The sequence below is a fragment of the Gadus macrocephalus genome, chromosome 10 (genome assembly GCF_031168955.1).
Source record: "Gadus macrocephalus chromosome 10, ASM3116895v1".
Taxonomy (NCBI): domain Eukaryota; kingdom Metazoa; phylum Chordata; class Actinopteri; order Gadiformes; family Gadidae; genus Gadus; species Gadus macrocephalus.
The window spans coordinates 6,158,363-6,181,495 of NC_082391.1; the positions used below are offsets into that span (position 1 = coordinate 6,158,363).

Below are 23,133 nucleotides of genomic sequence, written 5' to 3' on the forward strand. Positions count from 1 at the left end.
CGGTCTCGCCGACGACACCCAAGTGAGGATGCCCACAGGGTCCCCCGAGCTGAAAGACGTTCCGCGGGCCAAGACACGGGAACGGGAACGCACGCGAGGATCGCCAAGGCTCTGCCGCTTCCTTTGATCTGATCCTGTCTCCTCCTCCGTGATGCGCGGGTCACGAGGGGGGGGCTGTTCTCTGCCGGGCAGCCGCGACTTGTTTGATCTGGGTGGGGCGCGAGGCGGCTGTGTGCTTTAGTGCAGGGGTTCCCAACCTGTTTTATTCCAAGGACTGGCAATCCGACATATTCATTAAAAATAATTGGAGGACCGGTAGTCCATTTTTATGCCTTAATTGTAAGATAAGATACATCATTTTTAAACAAAGGATGTGGCGGTTTTTCAAGATGGTCTATTTCTCGTCTTCACAACAATTAAAGCAACAGCAATGAAATTCATGAATTAGAGAAACGCTTATATTTAGTCACCTGAGACCTAAATAAACACAAAGTAGTGCAAAGACACAGTGCATCAATGTGCTTATTTTACGGTGGTTTAGTTGCATATTGATCGATGTTATGTCTATGTGTTGGAGGAGATAAAATGACTATAGCCTAAACTACAAAATATGATTATTTTTTTTCTGGGAATATTTCTAGTCCCGGAACTACCGGGTCCACGGACCGGCTCCCGTCCGGGGACCGGGGGTTGGGAATCGCTGCTTTAGTGCTTTAGATCATCACAGCGGAGAGGTTTGGTTGATGAAATCCACCGACTCAGTTGAACACCAAATGCATTAGTAAAGTTTGGTAATGGTTTAAGGGTGTATTTTATTTCACGGCATCTTCACACTGAACAATAACCTATTGGAATCGAAAATTTGATACCAGAATATGCCGAGGTTGGCTCCTCACCTACCTCATACAAATACAACGTCTCTCTAATTGATAATTAGGCTAAAATATAAAGAATAAAACAAGATCCAACTCTGTCCAACTCTTTATTGTTAACAAAAGTAGGCCTACATGGTGATATTTAACCAATTCATAAGGAGTGGAAATTTAGGAACATCAGCATATTCTTAAAAGTCTTAAAATATTGGACTTCTGTCATATGGTCTTTACAAATCAACATATAAAAAATTAAAATGTCCAACAAAGATAAGAATATATATTAATAATATAATTATATATAATTGTTTGCTTATTGAACTGGAAGCTCATAATGAAGCTCATAATTCTATTTTCAAGGCCGAAAAAAAACAAAAAAACGTATATTCAGTGCAAATAAATCATATGATCAACCTATAACACATGTGGACAGCTCAGACATATGAAGGATAGTGCTAGTGTTGTTTTGTCCTGCTCTTGGCATCATACACACCTTTAAATGGCAATCACCATTTTGTGTACCGTCTACAACACTATATCTAATGTGGTTTTCTTCCACACATTGAACAATGTTCATTGTTGATTTCCTTTTTCAGATCCCCCCAAATGCTTTGGCTTGATGCTAGATAGCATGTCATTTTGAAGAGAGAAAGAGTGCTTTAAAATAATAGTTTGTGTTTTCTACATATAGTTATGATGTTCCACTTCACCTGCAACTATTTTGAACGACCATTTTACACCACAAAAATTACCGGTAATATATTGATGGTAAACCTTGTAATATGTTAAACAGTAGTAATTAGCTTTTAGATGACTATATATATTTTCTCTCACAAAGGCCTTAGGTGGTTCAGTCAGTCAGTCAGACAGTCAGTCAGTCAGTCAGTCAGTCATTCAGTGTGTGTGTGTGTTTGTGTCTGAGTTGGAGGACCATCATTGACCAACACCATATCCTCGTCTCTAACAGCTGAAGGAAAAACGTCTGTTTAAGAAGGCCCCGTTAGGGCTACACTTAAGCACCTCCACTTCCACCCCCACCTCCCTCTCTCCACCTCCCTCCCTCTCCCTATCCACCTCCACCTCCACCTCCCGCTCCATCTCCAGCAGATCTCCGCTGAGCTCCTCCGCTCTAGCGCGCCGCCACGGCGGGCTCCAGCGACCCCGTGACCTGGAAGTGGATGCCGTCCCCAGGCAGCGGCGAAGGGATGAGCGGGCAGAGCCAGCAGAGGAACCAGCGGGCCCCCAGGCCGTGGCGGAGGTTCCCAAATGGGCCCTGGCTGTAGGGTCGCCGCGACGAGTACCACTCCCGTGTGGTCTGGCCCCGCAGCAGCAGCAGCACGTGGAAGAAGAGGAAGGCCGACACCAGCAGCAGGCCCACCACACAGGTGTCAGCGATGAAGGCAAAGGCGAAGGCGCGCGGAGACACCTGGCCTAGGGGGGGTTGAGTGACAGGTTGCGTGACAGCCCGAGAGAATGGGAGATCTTTAAGTGTTCATGCTCACACTTCTGTTATTGCTTCACGCAATAACATACATAGGAGAACACACAGCAATAAGGGATTAATTAGCTTTAGAGTACAGTTTAGGCCCTGTAGCCATTTTGCACACTATCATTTAATGTATACATGCGAAAAAACTGTTTGTATAATGCAAAATACAACTTTCTTCATTTTAATAATAGGGCTATTCAATGTTCTTCTTTCTTCTTAACTTTAACAGGGTTCTCTATTGCCTACACGTACATTTTCAACATCTAAGTGATGCATCCAAAAATATTTGGAAGTGTGCCTCAAGTGCACACACACACAGACACACACACACACAGACACACACACACACACAGACACACACACAGCAAGAGTAAATACATGTGGATGACATCCATGCTTAATACCTCTACTCCACCAACCACGTAACACACACACACCCACACCCACACACACACACAGATCTGTGTGCATGACCACCATTACAACATCATTACGACACACATACACACACACACACACACCTGAGACCAGCATGATCCAGGGCACCAGCAGCAGCAGCACACTGTGGGGCGTCACTCCCTCCTTCAGGATGACCATGAACACCTCCACGTTCATCACCACCGCGTACAGAAGCCCCGCCCACATGAAGAGCAGGCAGCACAGGAAGTAGCGGTAGTTCAGGAAGCCCACGCACTGGCCGAAGAACACGCAGTGGTGGTCACGGCGCAGCACGCACGCACGGCAGTCGTAGCAGTGGGAGCAGCGCGGGGGGGTGTGGCTCTCACAGGTGTAGCAGTACCTGGTGGGGGAGGGGGGAGGGAGAGAGGGAGAGAGAGAGAGAGAGAGAGAGAGAGAGATGGTGAGCACGAGAGATGGAGAGAGATGAAGAGAGAGAGAAAGAGAGAGAGAAAGAGAGAGAGAAAGAGAGAGAGAAAGAGAGAGAAAGAAAGAAAGAAAGAAAGAAAGAAAGAAAGAAAGAAAGAAAGAAAGAAAGAAAGAAAGAAAGAAAGAAAGAAGAGAGAGAGAGAGAGAGAGAGAGAGAGAGAGAGAGAGAGAGAGAAAGAAAGAAAGAAAGAAAGAAAGAAAGAAAGAAAGAAAGAAAGAAAGAAAGAAAGAAAAAAAGAAAAGTAAACGAGACTCAGTCACTGAAGGAGACGTACCAGCTCGCTGACTGTAAATTTGCTATCTACGTTTTATATACGTTTTCATCCAGAGCGTGAGTCTCTTTCTCTTCCAGGGAGGCCTAAAGGTGGACTGCCGACATTTGGGTACAAATTTAGAACCTTTTGGCTGGAAGTCAAACCCCCTTAAGAACACCCCGTTCTCCATTACATAATGAACATTATAATTATTTTTAACATCTACTGTTGTTTCAAATAAATAAACAAAGGTAGGTATATCAGGATAATCAGGAAAGCCATATTATAACCAGCATGCATGCATTGTTTACCTCCATCCCTGGGCCATGCCCTCTCCTCCCAGAAAGACACCTTTGATTGTCGGGCTAGTCTTCACAAAGAGCGAGGCGTTCCAGCAGATATTGCCCAGCATGAAGTACTGCGCCAACAAATGGATCAGCTTCCAGCAGCTGATCCATTCCGTCCGGGTCCGGTCCGCCTCCAGGGGCGCCTCGACCAGGACCAGGTAGCTCACCTCCCCCGTGATGGAGAAGACCAGGAAGGTGTTCAGGACCACGGGCATGTGTCGGCATACTCTCTCCACTCGAGAATACGTGTTACTGGCAAAGCTGGCCATCTTTCTTGCAAATTACCATTGGATACTGATTTCTCGGGCTGTGGTGGACCAGTGAAACCAGTGGAACCAGTGGCACAGTGGCAACTAGGAGCGACAACAGAGGGGACCGCTTTGACAGACGTACTGAACAACTGCTCGCTGAAATGCTGCTCGGTGTATTAAAATTTAACTGTGACATTCTGATACTTAACATAAATGGACAAAAATGGATTTTAAAATGTGGGTTATTTTTTTTCACTCTTGATTGGTTTGTTCTTCGGTTTAAGAATTGAACGACTGTGTTACAGGAAAATTCAGTCCGCGACCCCAGCAGCTGCACACTAAAGGTTCCGCTCAGTGTGAGTTTAAATCAGGGCTAGACTTATATTGATAAAACGTGAAATAATAATGATTAATTGTTGAATAACAAGACTCAAACGCATTCAATTCATTTAGCTGCAAGCCATTAATTTAAACATATTAATTATTACATTTATTCGTAATAGATTACAAATGATTGGTGATGTGAACAAAAAAGGATTAATCTCACGTCTGTATGCAACAGCCTTTATTGAACAATATTCCTCTGTTATGGTTTATACAGTATTAGATTACAAGCACAGTTACCATGTTAATACACAGGGGTGTACTAACATGTTGATTGAATGACCACAAACATGGTCCTTCAATCAATATAATCCAACCCTGCCATAGAACATGCAAGGGGTATGGTCTAAGGATGCTTTATTTGTGACAAAATGAAATCAGTACAGATGGTCGTATGCACGGTGCCCTGTCTGGCTTTATCAGTGCTTCCTATGAGGGCTATTCTTAATCCCTGTTAATCTCTGTGAATGAAAGCCTGCCGTCATGGCTGCACAGAAAGAGAATCGACTGTCTCCCTGGCGTGTTAATTTAACAAGAGATGCACTGGATCATTTTAAACGAGGGAGAGAAGAGGACCTGAGGAAGAGGTAAGATTGATTTCATTGTATTAATGTATTCCCTAACAGTGTTTTGAAGGCTGTGGAGTTGCTCTAAAGGAAACAGAATGACACATAGTTGTAACCAATGAAGCCATTTGGCTAAATTAGCTCAAATGATTCATTCAATGGTTGACAGTGGCGATTCCTTCATATCTTTTTACTTATCTGACTTACAGTCTGACATTTCTGAATTTATTCATTCATACTTCCTGAACAGTGAGAACCGCAGGATGCAACTGCATTGTGACGTCTTGAAGCTCCAACGGGAACAACACCTGTAAGTACACAACGACACATAAACACGTGTAAGTACACAACAACACACACAAACACCTTTAAGTACACACAGACACACACAAACACCTGTAAATACACAACAACATGCACAAACTCCTGTAAGTACTCACAGACACAGACAAACACCCTCCAATTAGAGAGTCTCTGTTGTGATTGTAAGCTTACCCTATTACACACGGGATCTATTTCTTCAAAATTCTAAATGGTATGTCATGAGTGAGTGGGTAGGGGTTCGGGCATGTGGGCATTATGATTCAAACCTTTTGATGGTAACTCGGGGGGTGTTGTTGCAGCAGGGCGATGCGTCTGCAGCGGCGGTGTCAGGAGCTGACGGAGCGTGAGGGACGGGCCCGGCGGCGCAACCAGCAGCTGCTGCAGGACTTCCAGAGGGCCGAGGCCACACTGGGGGAGATGGTGGCCCACACCGCCACCATGAACACCCTCAGGGTGAGGGGGGACTGGACAACACACCAGCACGCACACACACGCACACGCAGACACGCACGCACGCATTCTTGTTTGCTCAGTTAGTACGATTTATTTTGAATGGAAAGTACCTCATTACCAAATACCATAGGCAGGCCTTCTCATGGAAATATGTATGAAAGTTAAAAATAAATATAGAAAATAAATGATACACGTTGGCCTTTTGGTTTGTGATATTTACTGGCCTACAAGAATGTGGGTCAGCTTTATTGTGGTGGTGTGTGTGTGTGTGTTTGTTTGTGTGCGTGTCTGTGTGTGTGTGTCTGTGTGTGTGTGTGTGTGTGTGTGTGTGTGTGTGTGTGTGTGTGTGTGTGTGTGTTTGTGTGTGGGGATCGCTTTTATTGGTGGATTAATGCAGGTTAAGCACTGGTTCATGATGGGCTAACATGACGCAGTCTTGCAAGCAGACTTAATCCCTCTATTATATGTCGTTGGGCTCTTTCATAAATCCGTTGAACTTTGACCCCCCGCAGCTGGAGTATCAGAGGTACCTTGAGGAGAACTCCCCACGCTGGCACCAGCAGCTGAAGGACCATACCCAGCGTGCAGAAAAGAAGGTTCCGGAACTTGAGTTTAAACCGCTGCTTTGAACCCCTGAGCAATATTTGTTCCATGTCTGTAGTCATTGTTGAGAGTCTAGTCTGCTCAAGGGAATTGTGCCGCCTGGCTTGTGTTAAAGTTTATCCTGTGGATCATTCCTGACCTTCCTTACTGATGATGCTCTGTAGTCTGATCAGTCATCTTTGGAGTAAAAGCCCAACCTCTTCTTGCAGAGGCTGGAAGCGCTTCTGAAAGACTTACTGAAGAGGGAAGAGGAACATGTGACCGCATCCTTCACTAGAGAGCGCTTCTCCCCCCCCCGAGGTAACCATTTGTCACATGGAACGCACAACACCCTGCCAGCCTCCAGGCACACACACTCAGCTTTTACTAAACCTGTATTTATAACCGTCTTCTAGAAAACACCCATTGGCCTCAGAGAGCAACGTCTGAGCCCGAGGCGTTCTGCAGAGCACATGGCCGCCCGGATGCCTTCGTCCCCCTGACGATGCCCTCCTCATCTTGGCTCACTCAGGCTCACACGTCCCATGATGCCTTATGCTTTCCTTCACCCACCGTGTTCCCGCCACCTCGCCCATCCCCGGTTCACCACCAAACATCTCCCCAGACAGGGCCTCCGCCGCGGGGGGCCCCTCAGACCAACGGGACCCCCCCCTCGGTGTCCAGCGAGGTGGGGTCCCCTCCAGGCCTCCAGGCGCCCGGGGCTCCAGGGGCCTTGGCAGGGCCGTCAGGGTGGGGTCGGGTGCTGGGCGGGGGGGCCGAGGCTGGGGGAGGTGGGGAACCCGATGCAGAGACATGGGGAGAAAACAGAAAAGGTGGAGGCAAAAGCTCGCCCCAAGAGCTGGACATTAAACCTGGTAAACATTACAGTAATATAAGGTCAAAAGAGACAATACTTTATGAATCCATCAGTGGGAAAATTGTGGCATGGTTACCAAATCGAAAGGGGATCAAGAAGCATCAGTAAAATAGTAGGATGTGATAAAAAAAAAAATTGTGTGTGTGTGTATTTACAGTCCGTCTGTCCAGTGCCCACGGAGACAGCAGTGATGGCAGCAGGGATTCTGGAGATGGAAGGAGCCAAGGAGAGAGGAGGAGGAGAAAGAAGGAGGGAAGACAGCCCAGCAGTTCAGACAGAAAGAGCAGCTCCCAGGAGTATGTTCCATTCACAGCTCCTATTTCCAATACTAATGCCCCAGACATAAAAACATACAAACAACTGGTTCATTTTATATCAGCCCATCAAGTTGTTAAAAACGTATTAGTACAAAGCAACCCACCTACTCATTTAGTACATATTTGCTATGGTCTTTACCATCTTACTGAACTACTACCTTACTTCTTATCTTTTCCCTTACCTTAAAATGCGTAATACAATAGATAATCTACCATACCAATACGCCAACAATCTTCCAACTATAGTAACCTCCTCCACGGTCCGTGTTTCAATTCAACGACCAACCGACTCTGATATCCTCCCTGTAGGTCTGCTGGAGCCTCGAGGTCAGACTCTGAGGTCTTCATCACCCCCACTACGACCAGAGGGCAGAGAACGAACAGAGGACCATACAGCGGCACGCCATCAGAGACAGAAAGCAGACGTGGGGGAATGTCCGTCTGCGAGCGGAGAGCGGAGAAGAAGACACAAAGTGACCCGGACCAATCGGGGAGTCACCAAGAGAAGAGCTGCAGAACCCTCAGAGTGAAATCCCAGAGCGCGGCGGGAGAATCCTCCAGTCACACGACAGAGGATGAGGATCCAACGGACCAATCAGAGGGAAGCAGGAAGGAACGCGGACAGCAGAAAGACTCTGTAAGTGTTAAAGAGAAGAGTAGACGAGATCTGACCACAGATGCGCAGAGAACTGGAGAGGAGGCAGCCGACGTCCAGGGAGACCAGGGGGGAACCGACGAAGACGCCAAACACACCGATGAAGACTCTAGTACTGAGGATGAAGAAAACCGCCTGATCGAGGAACGGGAGGAAGAGGATGAGGAGGAATCACACAGAGAGGAGGATAAAGAGGAAGAGGAAAGAGGAGAGGACGATGAAGGGCAGGAGTCGGAGGCCAGTGGAGAAGAGGAAGGCCGGGAGCAGACGGGGTCCTCTGACAGTGAGAGTGAAGGTGACGCCATGTCGCGGGCCAAAGAGGAACCGGAGAATAAGGAACGTCAGGCCGAGGTAGATGATGATGGGAAGGAGCTGGATGAGGAAGAGGATGGAGGCGGGGGAGGAGTGTGCATTTATCAGCCACAGGAAGGGGAGCCGGAGGAAACGGATTCAGATGACAGCATCGTCTTACCGCAGGAACACAGGTGAGGATCGGCCTGTATAACCTGAGTAACGATAACAACAAACGCATCGTGCTGCTGGCTCAAAAGGCTGAGGCCGGAGTCTTGACTCTTGCCTTGATGTCTTCCTTTGATATTGCAATTTTTTCACTCACACCTGGTGGCATTATATCACCCCTTTAAAAGATGATGCTTAGGACAGCTTGGAAAACTAAATGGAAAACTAACCCTAACCCAGATCTATAAAGGTACAAAGTGTTTCTGAGGAGGAAGAGGCCAACAGTCGGGAGGAGGAAGAGGGGACTGGAGGAGATGGCTCAGTGGAGAGCTCAGACAGTGAGGAAGAGGAGGGCGAGGACATTGAACGTCTCGTCGCACCTCGAGCGGAGACGGAGAGTAAACAGTGAGTGGCGTCCTGCTTATTCCTTACCAGCAACCACACATCTTTATACGTTGTATAATGTATAAAGTTTGTCTTTCAGAGAGAATGAACTGAAATCCCTCAACAAAACAAAAGGTATTTTTAAGTTCCCAAACTACCAACCATAGAAGAGGACAAGTTTTACTGTTAAATACTGAATCTTCCCCTGGTAAGCCATCTCTAACGAGTAATATTCTTTCCAGTGGTAAAAGAAGACCCCCAGATTGAGGAGTCTTTGTTGGAGCAGTCAGACAAACAGGTCCAGAAGGCTGAGGACACAGATGATGAGTTTGACCACTTCTATGATTGACAGCAGTACGATACTAAACACATCAGACCAATGGCAAGTGCCTTTTGATCATAGAAAGGGTTTTAATTGGGTCGGCTTAGTGGAGGTAGAGCAGGTTGGCTAATAACCGGAAGGTTGCTAGTTTGATCCCCGGCTCCTCCTAGTTGAATGTAGGTGTCCCTGAGCAAGACACCTAACCCTAACTGCTCCTGACGGAGCTGGCTGTCGCCTTGCATGGTTGACTCCACCGCCGGTGTGAATGTATGCATTAACCGATATTGCTTTGGTTAAATGCTTCTGCTAAATGACCTAAATGTAAATGTCACAAATTGTAATCACTATAAAAATGTATTTTTTGCTTCAGCTTTGAAGTAATCTATTCTTCAAAGAGCGCTATGGTTACTTGCTTAGCAATACTGGCTTCTCTAGAAGCCAAGCAGGGCTGGTCTATCCTTGGACCGGACCCCAGCTGGCGCTGGCGGAGGTGTTAAAGGCAGATTCACCCCTCTGGCCTCTCAGGTCCCCAACGACCCAGCACAGAGAAAGGGACTCTGTGGTAGAGCGCCATCTTTCTACCCTCATTATCTAACATTTTATAGTGTTATAGTATATATGCTATAATTTAGATTTATGATAGTACTTCCATACTTATGTGGGTTTACCTTAGCATCCAGCATTATCAGATAAATAAACAGTTTACGTCCTGTTCACCTGGCCACCTGAGACAAAGATACATTTTTTTGGGAGATATACTGTAAGCATGTCTATACGACAGTTGTGGTATCTCAAAGAAAAACAGAACGAGTAAAGAAAATAATTTATTGAAAAATAAACGATTTGGATTGATGTACAACACGGCACAGATCGGTGTGGCCTCAAATTTAATTCAGTTTTATATAACAAAAAAAAAATATCCGGCATTAATTCAGTTACAGTCTTCCTTCTTTTTACATCAGCACACCTTCCTCTGCCTCCACCGTGGGGCCCGCCCTGAACCAGAACCTTCTGGAACCCTCCTTAGATCTTCACCACCTGACAGGTTAGACACGGGCTGGCCCTCTGCCCCTCCTCTGACTGACTGCTGCGCTGGATCAGCAGCCGGCTGTAGGTCCCGCCCACCTGGCCCTTGGTCAGACGGCCGGGATTGACACACACGCAGCCAATCACCTCCTAGAGGAGAAGGTTTACATGAATGAGGTTGTTGTGCAGTAAGAAAAAACCTCAGCGTCTACTTAACCCTCAGTAGTAATAATAATAACATGACATACATTAAACACATATATATCGCTTTTCTAAATACTCAATGACGCTTTACAGAGTGAACACAATAAAATCATTTACCAAGCATGTATATAAGTAAAGGATAAAATAAAATAGGTAGCTAAAAAACTGAAAGAGGTAGTTAAAACTAGGAATAGTTAAGAGGAGGAAGGGGAGAGAAGGGAAGGAGCTTATGTAGTGAAACCGGCCTTGAGGAGGTGGTTTTGAGGGGCTGTTTAGGGGCAGAAGGCGGGTGGGTCTCTGTAGCGGTACGAGGAGCGGCGTTCGTACCTTGATGAAGTAGCGCAGCTCCGAGGGGACCACCAGCACGTCGGGGGTGAGGGGCATCTGGCCATAGCTCTGGAACTTCTCGTAGTCCATGTTCATGTCCTCCACGGGGGGGTAGAGTGGGTAGTAGCTGTACAACCACAGGGGGTCCGTTAATACAGCTTCAAAATAAAAGCCCCCGTCTAACAAGTCTGAGGATTTTGGTTATTCCTGCACGCTTACCTGCTCTCGAGTCAAAAGGTGTTTCAAAATAAAAGCCCCCCCGTCTCACTGTCATTCTGATGTCTTTGGATAATCTTACCTTGAGTCAGGTTTTTCAAAATAAAAGCCCCCAGTGTTTTTTGTCATTCTGATGTCTTTGGCTATTCTTACCTTCTGAGTCAACAGGTGTTTCAAAAACGAAAAGCCCCCGGTGTTACTGCCATTCTGATGTCTTTGTTTTTTTGTACTGTAGGAGCCTAAATGCCTATTTGCTTTATTTAAATTCATATTTTATGATAATGTTTGGATTTTCATAAGTGAGATAATATAATAGTCAATTGTGGTAATTTCGAATATATTGGATTTTATTTTGAAATTCACTTGTATTATTTTTGGTGTATGCGCACATTTTGTTACTTTATTTTTAAGTGTGGGAGAACCTTTATTGTGTTAAGTACCTGTGACAGACAGGAATAACAAGCATGGAGCCACACATTTTTTTGACCTCTCTCTCCATCTCTCACCTCAAATCATAACCTCATATTGTAGAAAAGGATTTTTGTATTTGCTATGACAAGTAAACCTTTAAAACTTCACACGTCGTGGTCCGGTGGATTCTTTTTGTGGATATTTGATGAGGTATGCATCGAAGGGAAAGCTGGAGCTTCACTAATTGAGCTATTGATCGTACACTTACCTTCTCTGAGTCAGCAGGTGCTTCAAAATGCGTGAGAATCGGTCGGAGCCAGGAGCGCTGAAGATCAAAACAATATCGTTATTACACAGAACAACAACTAGTTATTATCATTAATGGATCCTTTTGAATAGATCACTTAAAGAGATCAGAGGCCGATAATAAGAGGGAGAGATAAGTGAATAAAATATTATTCTTAGAAAATGTACAAATGCATCCAGCACTAGGGTTGGGATAGCGATGAAGATCTCTAACCCAGAACCCATTAAGGATGAGTTGACGAGGGTGAGTTGGTGAAGAGATGATGAGGATAATTTGATAATGAGGATAGTTGATGAGTTGGTGATGAGGGTGAGTTGATGTTGAGGGTGATTTGGTGATGGGGTGAGGGTGATTTGGTGATGGGGTGAGGGTGAGTTGGTGTTGAGGGTGAGTTGGTGATGAGGGTGAGTTGGTGATGAGGGTGAGTTGGTGATGAGGGTGAGTTGATGTTGAAGGTGAGTTGATGTTGAAGGTGAGTTGATGTTGAAGGTGAGTTGATGTTGAAGGTGAGTTGATGTTGAAGGTGAGTTGATGTTGAAGGTGAGTTGATGTTGAAGGTGAGTTGATGTTGAAGGTGAGTTGGTGAGGGTGAGTTGGTGAGGGTGAGTTGGTGTTGAGGGTGAGTTGGTGATGAGGGTGAGTTGGTGTCGAGTTGGTGAGGGTGAGTTGGTGAGGTGTTGAGGGTGCGTTGATGTTGAGGGTGCGTTGATGTTGATGGTGAGTTGGCGATGAGGGTGAGTTGATGTTGAGGGTGCGTTGATGTTGATGGTGAGTTGGCGATGAGGGTGAGTTGATGTTGAGTTGGTGATGGGGTGAGTTGTTGAGGGTGAGTTGATGTTGAGTTGGTGAGGGTGAGTGGGTGTTGAGGGTGAGTCGTTGAGGGTGAGTCGATGTTGAGTTGGTGAGGGTGAGTGGGTGTTGAGGGTGAGTCGGTGATGAGGGTGAGTCGGTGATGAGGGTGAGTCGGTGATGAGGGTGAGTGGGTGAGTGGGTGATGAGGGTGAGTGGGTGATGAGGGTGAGTGGGTGAGTCGGTGATGAGGGTGAGTGGGTGATGAGGGTGAGTCGGTGATGAGGGTGAGTCGGTGATGAGGGTGAGTCGGTGATGAGGGTGAGTCGGTGATGAGGGTGAGTCGGTGATGAGGGTGAGTCGGTGATGAGGGTGAGTCGGTGATGAGGGTGAGTCGGTGATGAGTAGTGTGTGCCGAGGATGATCATGGCGTGAACCTCAGGCTGAAGCATCTGCTCACCAGCTGATCTCCTCGGCTCCCATGTGGAACAGGATGTCTGTGGAGGTCAGCCCCAGGGCAACGCCCTCCACCAGCAGGGTGCAGGGGTCGGGGGCCATGGTCACACGCTGCAGCGACACAGGGAACAGGACACCATCAGGACACCATCAGGACTAACCCAACGATAGAGGCCAACATGCATTCCAGAGGAGGATACATGAGAGATGTACGACCCATTCACACAAAGATCTAAGAGGATATATAAGAGGTGTGACGGGGAGGGGGGAGGGGCCTAAGGTGAGCGGGGGGAGGGTCAGTTTTGACGGGAGGGGCCTGAGTTGTGACGGGGGAGGGGGGGAAGGGCCTGATGTGTGACATTGGAGGAGGGAGGGGCCTGAGGTGTGTCGTGGCACGGGGGGAGGGGCCTGAGGTGTAATTGGGAGGGGCCAGAGGTGTGACGGCTGGAGGGGGAGGGCCCTGAGGTGTGAGGGCGGGGGGGCTCACCTGGTCCTTGCAGAGGTCGGGCAGGCTGAAGGGGGGCTGGGGGTAGATGGGGTGGTGGTGGACGTCTCTCTGGGACGGCACAAACACCAGACGACATCCCACACTGCAGGCCAGAGGGTCAGGGTTAACGCTCAGGACAACTCGGATCACTGCAGCATTATTGTGTTCAGCATGAAGGATGAACGGTTTATGGTGAATCCTACCTTTTGGTGCCTTCTACGATGCTCTCCACACACCTGGTGAAGATGGCCTCAAACGTCTCGGTGACCTGGGCTTTCTGTGGAGAGAACAGTAAATGTCTTTAGTAAGGCGATGTAAATTCAGTACTCGCTTTTAACATATCACGGATAACACGCAGCATTTAAGCTTCAATGCCAGCCTCATCCAGCACAGCACACATTCTCATCCGTAACGGATATTGAAAAGCCTTTTGACATACTCCCTGAGGAGTGTGGATATTGAGCACCACTCAAAACACGGCTGTGAAGCACTTTCCACAGAATGAAGCACAATTTGATGAGCAGGCCTCCAGAAAAGCTCAGGCGTGAAAGGTAACAGTCCTTTAATAATGAATGAGAGATAATTGACGCAGTGCGGGGAAGGCCAGCGCCAGTAATGACTCTCCTGTGGATATGAAGGGGTTGGGCTGTCAGAGCGGAGGAGTGCCCATCTGGAGAGTAATATACACACATGGGCGGACACGGAGCCCCCAGAGACACACAGGAACACATACCTCTATCTGCTCATGCTTAGCGTCCACGAACGGGCCCAGCTGGAAGGACGCAGAAACAGGAGAGTTTAAGAACAAGTCGAACAATTGCTGCAACAGAACAGCGTCCAGTGTTTCCCCTACCATTGTTCAGGCCTGGCGGGCCGCCAGGCCAACGAGCGCCCCCGCCAGGCCAACAACCGGCCCAAAAAAAAAAAAAAAAAAAAGGCAAAAGATATATATTTTAATAAAATACAAAAATGCGGTGTCGTGCGTGCGCAGATGATGCCCCATCATAACGGACAATCTGACAGCATTAAGTTATATCATCATTAGCATGGCAGAGCAATTCTTCCAAAAGCCTAGAAAGATTAAGTGTAGCAACCAGCCATGCTCACTGTGTTCATAATAAAATAAGTGTATTGTAAATAAAATGAGTGTATTGTAAATAAAATGAGTGTATTGTAAATAAAATTAGTTTATTGTTAATAACGTGTTTAATGAATCATTATCAACTTGTGATGGCTAAGCAAGTGTTTTATATGGAAATAACCAACAAATACTCTAGCATCCCGTGAAAAATGTATAACAAATCACACTATCAGCTCTTACCACCGGGCCTAAAAAAAATTCTAGGGGAAACACTGAGCGTCTGTATTTCATTATTTTTAATTTACCAGCACACAGACGTCTGGGCGGTCCCTGACGATGACCGAGATCAGGTCCAGCAGGGGGTCAAAGGTCAGACTGTCGGACGGCGTGTACGGCCCACAGGCCACCAACACGCTCACCGGCTCTGGAACTAAACACGTTAGTGTGTGAGTCTCAGTTGTATGTTATTAAGTGGGAAAGGAGTAAAGCAGGTGTAAGTGTACACCGTCTACTTCTAGTTAAAACAGAGCAGTGCATGCTGTTGCACTTAGATCTGTACTTAGTAGGGCTGTAACGATACACAAACTTGCGATTCGGTTTGTATCACGATTTTTGACCCACGGTTCGATACATCCCACGATTTTTTTAAATTTAAAAAGCATTTTATTTAAAGGTCCCATGACATGCTATTTCATGTATTCTTTAATATAGGTATTAGTGGGCAACTAACACAGTATTCAAAGACGTTCCCTAAATTCAGCCGTGGTGCAGAGTTACAGCCACTCCGAGCCAGTCGCACATTGAGCTTCCCCCAAATGCGCTGTTTCGGTGGGCGTGTCAAGGAGGAGGGTGGGGGTGTGGCCCTGAGCTGCTTGCAGCCACCATGCGCTCTGTTTACAGTGGATGTATCGCAATGGCGAGCCGCACACAGCCTTTAGCCGTGTTCTGTAAATATTCTAGAACACACGGGAGTCCTGGAGCTCTATATCTAAATATTATCATATAGCCTACACAGATATCTATAATATATATTATCACGGCCAAAAGCTGTGTGAGCCGATATTATGAATCTCAAACGACCGCGTTGGGTTCTCCGACGTTCCTGGTTCTTCAACGTCCACATCAATGTGAATACACACACTGTAACGCAAGTGTTTCTTGTCGGTTCTTTGACGTGTCTTGTATTTCCACAACGAGACTGTCGTGGGGGTTATCTGAGCCATGGTTGAGAAGGAATTGGGGGAAAGGAACTTTGATTTGACTCGCTGAAGTACATGAACTGCGACATGCCGCCGGTTGCCGCGAGGCACCATCGCCCGGCAGCGGGCAGCCGGCAGCAGGCAGCGCGCGGTTCAGTCGACTTCAGGTTGATGTGAAAGTGGAAGAACCAGAGACGTCGCAGAACCCGACAAAGTCGTTTGTGATTCATAATATCATCTGGAGGCGCACACAATATGTTATATGATATAGATATCTATGTATATGATATTATTTAGATATAGAGCTCCAGGACTGTAACGCAAGTGTTGTACACTTCTTTGTTATTTGGATAACCGTTCTGCTGTTGGTGTGATGGCGCATAACACGTCGGACTCTCGTATCTGGTATTTCTACAACGAGACTCGTATTGGGGGTTATCTCAGCCAAGGTTGAGAATGAATTGGGGGGAAGGAACTTTGGCTTTGACTCCCTCAAGAACATGAACCACGACATGGAGGAGAAAGGGATTGTTGGCGGCGAATGTCTCCCGCTTGAGCCCCGCTGAGGGACCACCGCCGGAGGCGGAGGTGCATAAGCGCTGCCCGGCAAAGATCCCTTTCTCCTCCTTGTCGTGGTTCATGTTCTTGAGGGAGTCAAAGCCAAAGTTCCTTCCCCCCAATTCATTCTCAACCTTGGCTGAGATAACCCCCAATACGAGTCTCGTTGTAGAAATACCAGATACGAGAGTCAGACGTGTTATGCGCCATCACACCAACAGCAGAACGGTTATCCAAATAACAAGGAAGTGTACAACACTTGCGTTACAGTCCTGGAGCTCTATATCTAAATAATATCATATAATACATAGATATCTATATCATATAACATATTGTGTGCGCCTCCAGACGATATTATGAATCACAAACGACTTTGTCGGGTTCTACAGTTTGCTACAGTGTGTGTATTCACACACACACACACACACACACACACATGTGGCGCTCGCACGGTCGAGTCTCATTGGCGGGCCAACGTCTCTGGGCGGGCCAGGCAGAGTAAGGGGAGGAGCCGAGATTCCTCATGACGTCACGAGCACAGATTTCCAAATCAGCGCGCTTGAGCCTCCGTTTTTTCAAAGGCGAGCAGAACAGCTAGTGCTCGTTTTACACCAAATGCAAGTTTTAGCCACTGGGGGACCATAGGCAGGCTAGGGGAACTCATATTTATGTTAGAAAACCTCATAAATTGAGATTTTCATGTCATGGGACCTTTAAACAACACTTATATACCAATTAACTTAATGTAACATTTAATAACAAATAATTTGGAACACTGAACAGATTTGAACAGAAAGAATACTATTAAAGTATAGCTAAAATAATAAAGAAATAACCAAAGATTGCAGTTGGAGGATGCTTTTTGCTGGTAGGCAAAAACCCTCAACTGTTTGGTTGGTTTAGTCAAATATCCTTATTAGCGCTTCTTATTAGGCTATGTAGCTTAAATAATGACATAATCAGGCCGTATAGAATGCAACATGTTTAATAGCCTAACTTTCAATAGATGGGGAAAAACATGAACGTCGCAATAACGAGGCATGGTGTTACGAGTAGCATATGTGTGTGCGCGAGAATGGCAGTGTGCGTATGCGTGTGTGAGTGACGTCAGCGAGTGAGTGGACGAGCGAGGAGAGCGAGCGGTAGCGCGTGTGTCTAGTGAAGAATCGAACGAGTCCGGTAGAATAAAGTACCCATCCTGTCAATAATCGGTGGCCGCTTCATTCCGACCTATAAGCAGACAAACTGCCAGTCAAATCACACAAAACAATAGAGACAGGATCACACAGGCAGTTTTTTTCACGCTTGGCCCACTCTGGATAAATGTCGTTCAGATCGCATGAGGACATCGACGGCTGTAGAGAAATGCAATCCTCCGTAGCCACGGAGAGCCGTCATCACAGAGATGGCATCTCGTCGCATACTTACGGCATCGATAGGAGGGGGCGCTTTCAGCAGACTATTATTTAGACAAATTATTAGCAAATTTCAATCTGACAATTTGACCGGAGAGTTAGAAAGGGCATATTGCGCTTCTGCCTTCTCACACCGCGAGACAGGTTCGTGGCTTTGAGTGTTGCGATTTCGGTTTCGATACGCGTATCGTTACAGCCCTAGTACTTAGATACCACCGCTTACCTTCATCCATTTCCTGCTTCACCTCAGGTGTGTAGAAAGGAAGGGGAAGTCCCTACCAAAACAACAATAAGTTCAAGTTCATATTAAAACATATCCTTTAGGCAAGGCAACTTTATTAATATAGCAGATTTCATACCCGAGGCAGACTCAAAGTGCTTAAAATACAATAAAATGAAATAATAAAATGAAATAGATAAGGATTCCAGGACCCCAGGTTAAAGTTGACCATGTCTATGGCAAGGTTTGAATTGATTTCTATTATATTTCAAACAAGCGTTTAGTCGCTGAAATTGCTGCACTTTTGCATTGCTCCAACCCGGGTTAGCTCAAACAAACTGCCCTGACTGGGTCGTTTTCTCCAATAGTTTAAATTCTGTGTTGACCCATCAAAGGCAGTGCTTTAGGCAGTTTGCTAATTCGGAGATCTGACTACAAAGCATAATTTCAATAAATCACGAGGGACAGCCGGGGGGAGGGGGCGTTTTGACCGGATTAGACCGCAGTAGAAGCATTCACTTCTGAATCAAATGAATGAAGTGAAGTGCTCTTTACGATATTGCGTGGAAAGGGGCCGTCAACTGAACATGAATTCCACTTTGACCTCACCTTGCAAGTCCTCTGTCGGTTGAGGCAATAAACCCTTCACCACAAAGCTAATAACGAGGCAATGTAACATTCAACAGTTCTAACAGCTCTCGCCTCAGTCTCTTGTTTTTGTGGAACTTTGAACAAAAACAATGTATGATTTACATCTAGACTTAGACAAGGTCAACAACGAACCAGGGGTCTTAGAAAACCGGCCACTATGCCCTTTTCCCATTAGCATCATCTAGGGGTTGAACTTGTAGCTACAGTTATAGCTCCATCGTTTCCAGACAATGAAATCCCCTGAGATATTAGACAGCCACTCACCTCGTGGAGCTTGGACGCCACCAGCCTCCTTCCTGTGGTGTTCAACCCCTCCATCACCACCACCTAAGGAGAGAGAGCAACCCGGAGGAGGAGCTAGACAGGGGAGTATCTACACTACATTCATCTTATAGACAATCACACTGTGTAATCCCTGTTCAATGTAATAGGACCTTGAGGAAGCCTGACAGAAACTCAACCTATAGTATATAACAATAATATATCATAATGTATCATCATCAAAAGGGTCCATGGAGAAATTTGAAAGGTGTCTCACCTGACCAGGAAATAAGGAGTATTCCTTGAGCTCTGATAGGTCCACAGGCACCAGCTGGGCCCCATGCTCTGGCCCTGCCTCCAACACCACTGACTGGGCGTTCAGTTTCCCCTTGCTGTCACAGCACACCTGACCCAGGATGGTAATACTGTCCTGAAAGAGTTGAGTAAAAAAAAAAAAAAAGGTCAGGATCTCCATACAAGCCTTTTGAGACTCTTTTTAAATTGTTCTGCACAATCAAATATATATATATATATATATATATATATATATTAGTGGTGGGCCATTATCGGCGTTAACGCAAAACTTTTATCGCGCGATAAAAAATATATCGCTGTTAATCTATTTTCAAACACTTCCTTGTTCGGACCAATCACGTGACTGAACTAACCAATCAGAAGCTAGAATTTAGACTGAGGTAAACGTGAGGGAATCAGAGGCAGATTCAACAGAATATCCTGACTGTGTTAAATATGTAAACATGTAATAATTGTGTAACATAAATATGTAAATGATTAACTGACTAAAAACTGTAAGTAAATTTCTAGCAAATTAACTCCAATATAAATTATATTAATTTATTCTACAACTTTCAAATATTTAACTTCTAAACCTTACATTATTATGGATTATTACACGGCTCTTCTCAATGCTGTAGACTGCTCCATTCACTTGCATGGGCCTTCCCAACGTTCAGCTGTCAATTATTTTTGTTTATGCTCCGTTCACTTGCATGGGCACTTCACAACTTCCGGCAGTGAATTATATTTGATAAATCACTAGGGGTGTGACGAGATCTCGCGAGATTAAACTCGACGATATTACCCGTCGCGTTAAAAATCGGTCTCGCGAGATTTGTGAGCTATCCAAACTTCTATTTGTGGCCTGTAGGGGCAGTAATGCGCCTTTGCTACGTCTAGCCTGCCAGAACCTAACGAAGGAGAAGGAAAAGAAGAAGAGGAGGAGAAGCAGCCATAGGCAGCCAGAATGACGTCGGAAAATACCCGTAATACCGTCGAAGATGCCCCCGCCACTTTTCAATCATTTGTTTGGCAACATTTTGGGTACCCGGCGGAAATGATGAATGGCAGTAGAGTGACTGATAAGACACTTGCCAAGTTGTCAGTGACATACTTGGTCAGACTCTGTTTGCACTAATTGCACTCTGTATTGATGGAGTAGAACTTTGATTTGGTTTCGCACACAATATTGTTTGCACTTGAAAAATGAGAATTATTTAATAAAATTTATTTTACTCCAACTTTTATAAATTTTAGTTTTAGTTTCAATTTCATGCATGTTATAGCAGAGTTATAAAAAAACATTTCAAAATGCTTGTGCAACTCGGTTAAATAAAAGTCTGTTGGTCCAGTCATATTTATTGTCATTGTAGTTTTCTTAAAATCTCGTCTCGTCTCGTTCTCGTGAACCGAATATCGTCTCGTCTCGTGAGCGTATCGTCACACCCCTATAAATCACCATTGCCCAGTATAATTGACCGCTGTCAAGGTAAACAAACTTTTTTTTTCCGTTTTAATCTAGATTAATTTTGGAATTAATCTAGATAAAAAAAAAAAAACTATGCCCACCACCAATATATATATTATGAGATAATTTTATATTTGTTGGGGCAATTCTGCAGAAAAGCATTGTGTTCAGCATGAAGGATGAAAGGTTTATGTTGTAAATGTGGCATAACAGATTGTAGAAGTTCCACGATTCCGGTTTCCCTCCGAGCCGTCGGGCCTCGTTCATACCTGGGCGGGTAGGGCGGCGGGAGAGAACTCCTCGATGTTGAAGTGAGTCCTCAGCGTCTCCCCAAGCTCCTCGATCTTGTCTGTCAGCACTGGGGATTACAAACCAGACTCACCAATTCACCCACACCAATTCACTAACAACAAGGGTGTTCGGCTCTGGGTTGCTAAACTGCTACCTGCCACTCAGATAAAATGGCACTACATTTTGGGTCAGACCAGTTGGTCGGAACAGTCCTCTCTGAATCTCACCATTGCGCACATCCCTCAGCCTCTGGAACATGTACTTGTAGCTGGAGCGGAGCGACTCCTCAGGGCCCTCCAGGAGCTCCAGGCTCACCCCGACACCTCGACCGTTTCCTCCCACCCACTGAGAGCCCTCGCTGGACCCAAACTTCACCACCACCTCCCCTTTTGCTCCACGCTGGCTGTACTTTTGGGAAGGGGTTCCACTGCAAAGACACAGAAGGGGCCTTCCTCAAAATACGAGAATACTTAAGTCTGTGACCATTAAGTATGTGTCGTTTTAATTTGGGTTGTTATATTTTCTATGAAATATATTTTCCTCCCGTCTCTTTACTTCCGTGCTTGTGCAGGGTACCTGGGGGAGAAGCTGGCTGGCGAGAGTAGCAGGCCAGGGCTGGCCAGCAGAGCTGCACTCCTCTTCGACTTGGGATGCTCCGGGGTGCTGAGCGAACGTTTCTGTGATCCCTGTAGACATACATTTACAGTTAACATTTATGGGATTTTGCTGACGCTTTTATCCAAAGAGACTTACAACCGCTCATTCACACACCGACGGTGGAGTCAGCCACGCAGGGCGACAGCCAGCTTGTCGGGAGCAGTTAGGATGAGGTGTCGTGCTCAGGGACACCTAGACACTCAGCTAGGAGGAGCAGGGGATCCAACTAGCAACCTTCCGGTTACCAGTCAACCCACTCTACCTCCCAAGGTACTGCTGCCCCAACCCTGGTCTAGTTAGTAAATATTAATAAAGAAAATATTGTGTGAGCAATACAGCAAAGTGTGGCAAATGGAGCACACCTTGGCAGGGGTAGAGTAAGAATCCAAAAGATTATCCTGCTCTTCTTCTTCTTTAATTCTGGAAGAAATACGTTAAGGCGTAAAACAATGCAGCTGCTATCGTTTGGCTCTCATAAAGGCTGGTATTAGATATACACATATAGTATACGTTTATAAAGGATACAGGTCTTGCAGTGTGTGGATGGTTACATTATGTGGTTCCTCCTTTTTTGAGCTTTGTCTCAATTTGTTCTTCTTGCTTAAAACCTGCATTTGGAAAAGAGACATGGAAATGAATAATTCATACATCGATACTTGTTGGTGATTTTGTTCTGACCGTTATCCATATGTTAGTTTTACCATGATGTCTTGATTTGTGTACAAAAAAGTAAACAATTACTCACTTCGTGCTCAAACTGTTCCAGGTTGTCTATATTCAGTTTCAGTCCACTCTTGGTGACGCTGAAAGCCACCCACTCCAGCATTATCTGATCGGCCTGCAGTCTGTTGCAGATGGACTGTTCCAACACTACGAAAGGAACAGAAAATGCACTTTATTCACCAAGACGACCTAAGATAGCATCTTCCTGATATTAATATCCATTGGAAATAGCACGCACATATTGCATTACATGATGTTACTTACACTTGTCCAATATAGCTTCGTCGTCGTAGTCGATGCCAAACATTTCTAGCTCAGACTTTATCGTTTCGAGATTTATGGTGGACATGGTGACGTTTTAATTGTACTATACAAACCCAGAGTATCTTGACTAGCAGAACTTGTGTTAATCTAATGTCATAGAACGGACAGATAATATATCAGAAATGGCTCGCTCGTTCAGGCACTCAATTTCCACCAACACTACTTGGATAATGTATCTTGAATACAAAAGAACGTAGCTTAAAACAAATTGAAACACAAGGAAAAAAGCACGACGAGTGTTACCGACACCAAAACAAGTAGACAGTCTCCGTCTTTTACATTTTACCGCGAAAACCCGCTGTCGGACCGATAATCCGGAAGCACTGCGGCGGAAGTGAAGAGTT

The 23,133-nt window shown here is 45.7% G+C and overlaps 4 protein-coding genes across 4 annotated transcripts in view; 1 reads left to right on the plus strand and 3 right to left on the minus strand.

The window, feature by feature from the left end:
- LOC132465585 (sodium/potassium/calcium exchanger 3-like) overlaps window positions 1–192 on the minus strand; it is a 13,595-nt gene extending 13,403 nt beyond the window's left edge. Inside the window, exon 1 of the mRNA XM_060062283.1 lies at window positions 1–192. This exon is cut by the window's left edge and continues 345 nt beyond it. The gene's annotated coding sequence lies outside the window, so the exon portion shown is untranslated.
- Window positions 193–791: 599 nt separating this feature from the next.
- Window positions 792–4,364, minus strand: zdhhc24 (zinc finger DHHC-type containing 24). Its single transcript, XM_060062284.1, has 3 exons — window positions 3,812–4,364; window positions 2,883–3,160; window positions 792–2,303 (listed from the first exon to the last, which is right to left on the minus strand). Exons 1-3 carry the CDS (start codon window positions 4,114–4,116, stop codon window positions 2,002–2,004), a joined length of 885 nt encoding a protein of 294 aa, XP_059918267.1. The 5' UTR covers window positions 4,117–4,364; the 3' UTR covers window positions 792–2,001.
- Window positions 4,365–4,775: 411 nt separating this feature from the next.
- On the plus strand, window positions 4,776–10,410 carry LOC132466503 (nucleoprotein TPR). The gene is made up of 11 exons (XM_060063754.1): window positions 4,776–5,069; window positions 5,299–5,358; window positions 5,672–5,825; window positions 6,338–6,421; window positions 6,638–6,728; window positions 6,824–7,282; window positions 7,442–7,580; window positions 7,911–8,741; window positions 8,956–9,120; window positions 9,200–9,234; window positions 9,342–10,410. Exons 1-11 carry the CDS (start codon window positions 4,966–4,968, stop codon window positions 9,446–9,448), a joined length of 2,229 nt encoding a protein of 742 aa, XP_059919737.1. The 5' UTR covers window positions 4,776–4,965; the 3' UTR covers window positions 9,449–10,410.
- Window positions 10,233–23,099, minus strand: pola2 (polymerase (DNA directed), alpha 2). The gene is made up of 18 exons (XM_060062286.1): window positions 22,730–23,099; window positions 22,488–22,612; window positions 22,268–22,350; window positions 22,105–22,162; window positions 21,662–21,771; window positions 21,313–21,512; window positions 21,064–21,152; window positions 19,307–19,459; window positions 19,033–19,095; window positions 18,121–18,172; window positions 15,031–15,155; window positions 14,378–14,416; window positions 13,848–13,921; window positions 13,645–13,747; window positions 13,162–13,268; window positions 11,874–11,930; window positions 10,979–11,105; window positions 10,233–10,597 (listed from the first exon to the last, which is right to left on the minus strand). Exons 1-18 carry the CDS (start codon window positions 22,812–22,814, stop codon window positions 10,445–10,447), a joined length of 1,803 nt encoding a protein of 600 aa, XP_059918269.1. The 5' UTR covers window positions 22,815–23,099; the 3' UTR covers window positions 10,233–10,444.
- Between the last annotated feature and the right edge of the window lie 34 nt (window positions 23,100–23,133).

Coding starts and splice junctions, on each gene's coding strand:
- zdhhc24 (XM_060062284.1), bottom strand. CDS start 4,116: ATGGCCAGCTTTGCCAGTAACACGTATTCTCGAGTGGAGAGAGTATGC. Junction 3,161..3,811: donor GGCATGGCCCAGGGATGGAG/GTAAACAATGCA, acceptor CTCCCCCACCAG/GTACTGCTACACCTGTGAGA. Junction 2,304..2,882: donor CTGGATCATGCTGGTCTCAG/GTGTGTGTGTGT, acceptor AACCCCCCCTAG/GCCAGGTGTCTCCGCGCGCC.
- LOC132466503 (XM_060063754.1), top strand. CDS start 4,966: ATGGCTGCACAGAAAGAGAATCGACTGTCTCCCTGGCGTGTTAATTTA. Junction 8,742..8,955: donor GTCTTACCGCAGGAACACAG/GTGAGGATCGGC, acceptor ACCCTAACCCAG/ATCTATAAAGGTACAAAGTG. Junction 9,235..9,341: donor ATCCCTCAACAAAACAAAAG/GTATTTTTAAGT, acceptor TATTCTTTCCAG/TGGTAAAAGAAGACCCCCAG.
- pola2 (XM_060062286.1), bottom strand. CDS start 22,814: ATGTCCACCATAAATCTCGAAACGATAAAGTCTGAGCTAGAAATGTTT. Junction 22,613..22,729: donor CGAAGCTATATTGGACAAGT/GTAAGTAACATC, acceptor TTCCTTTCGTAG/TGTTGGAACAGTCCATCTGC. Junction 19,460..21,063: donor CCGCCGCCCTACCCGCCCAG/GTATGAACGAGG, acceptor CAACTCTTTCAG/GACAGTATTACCATCCTGGG.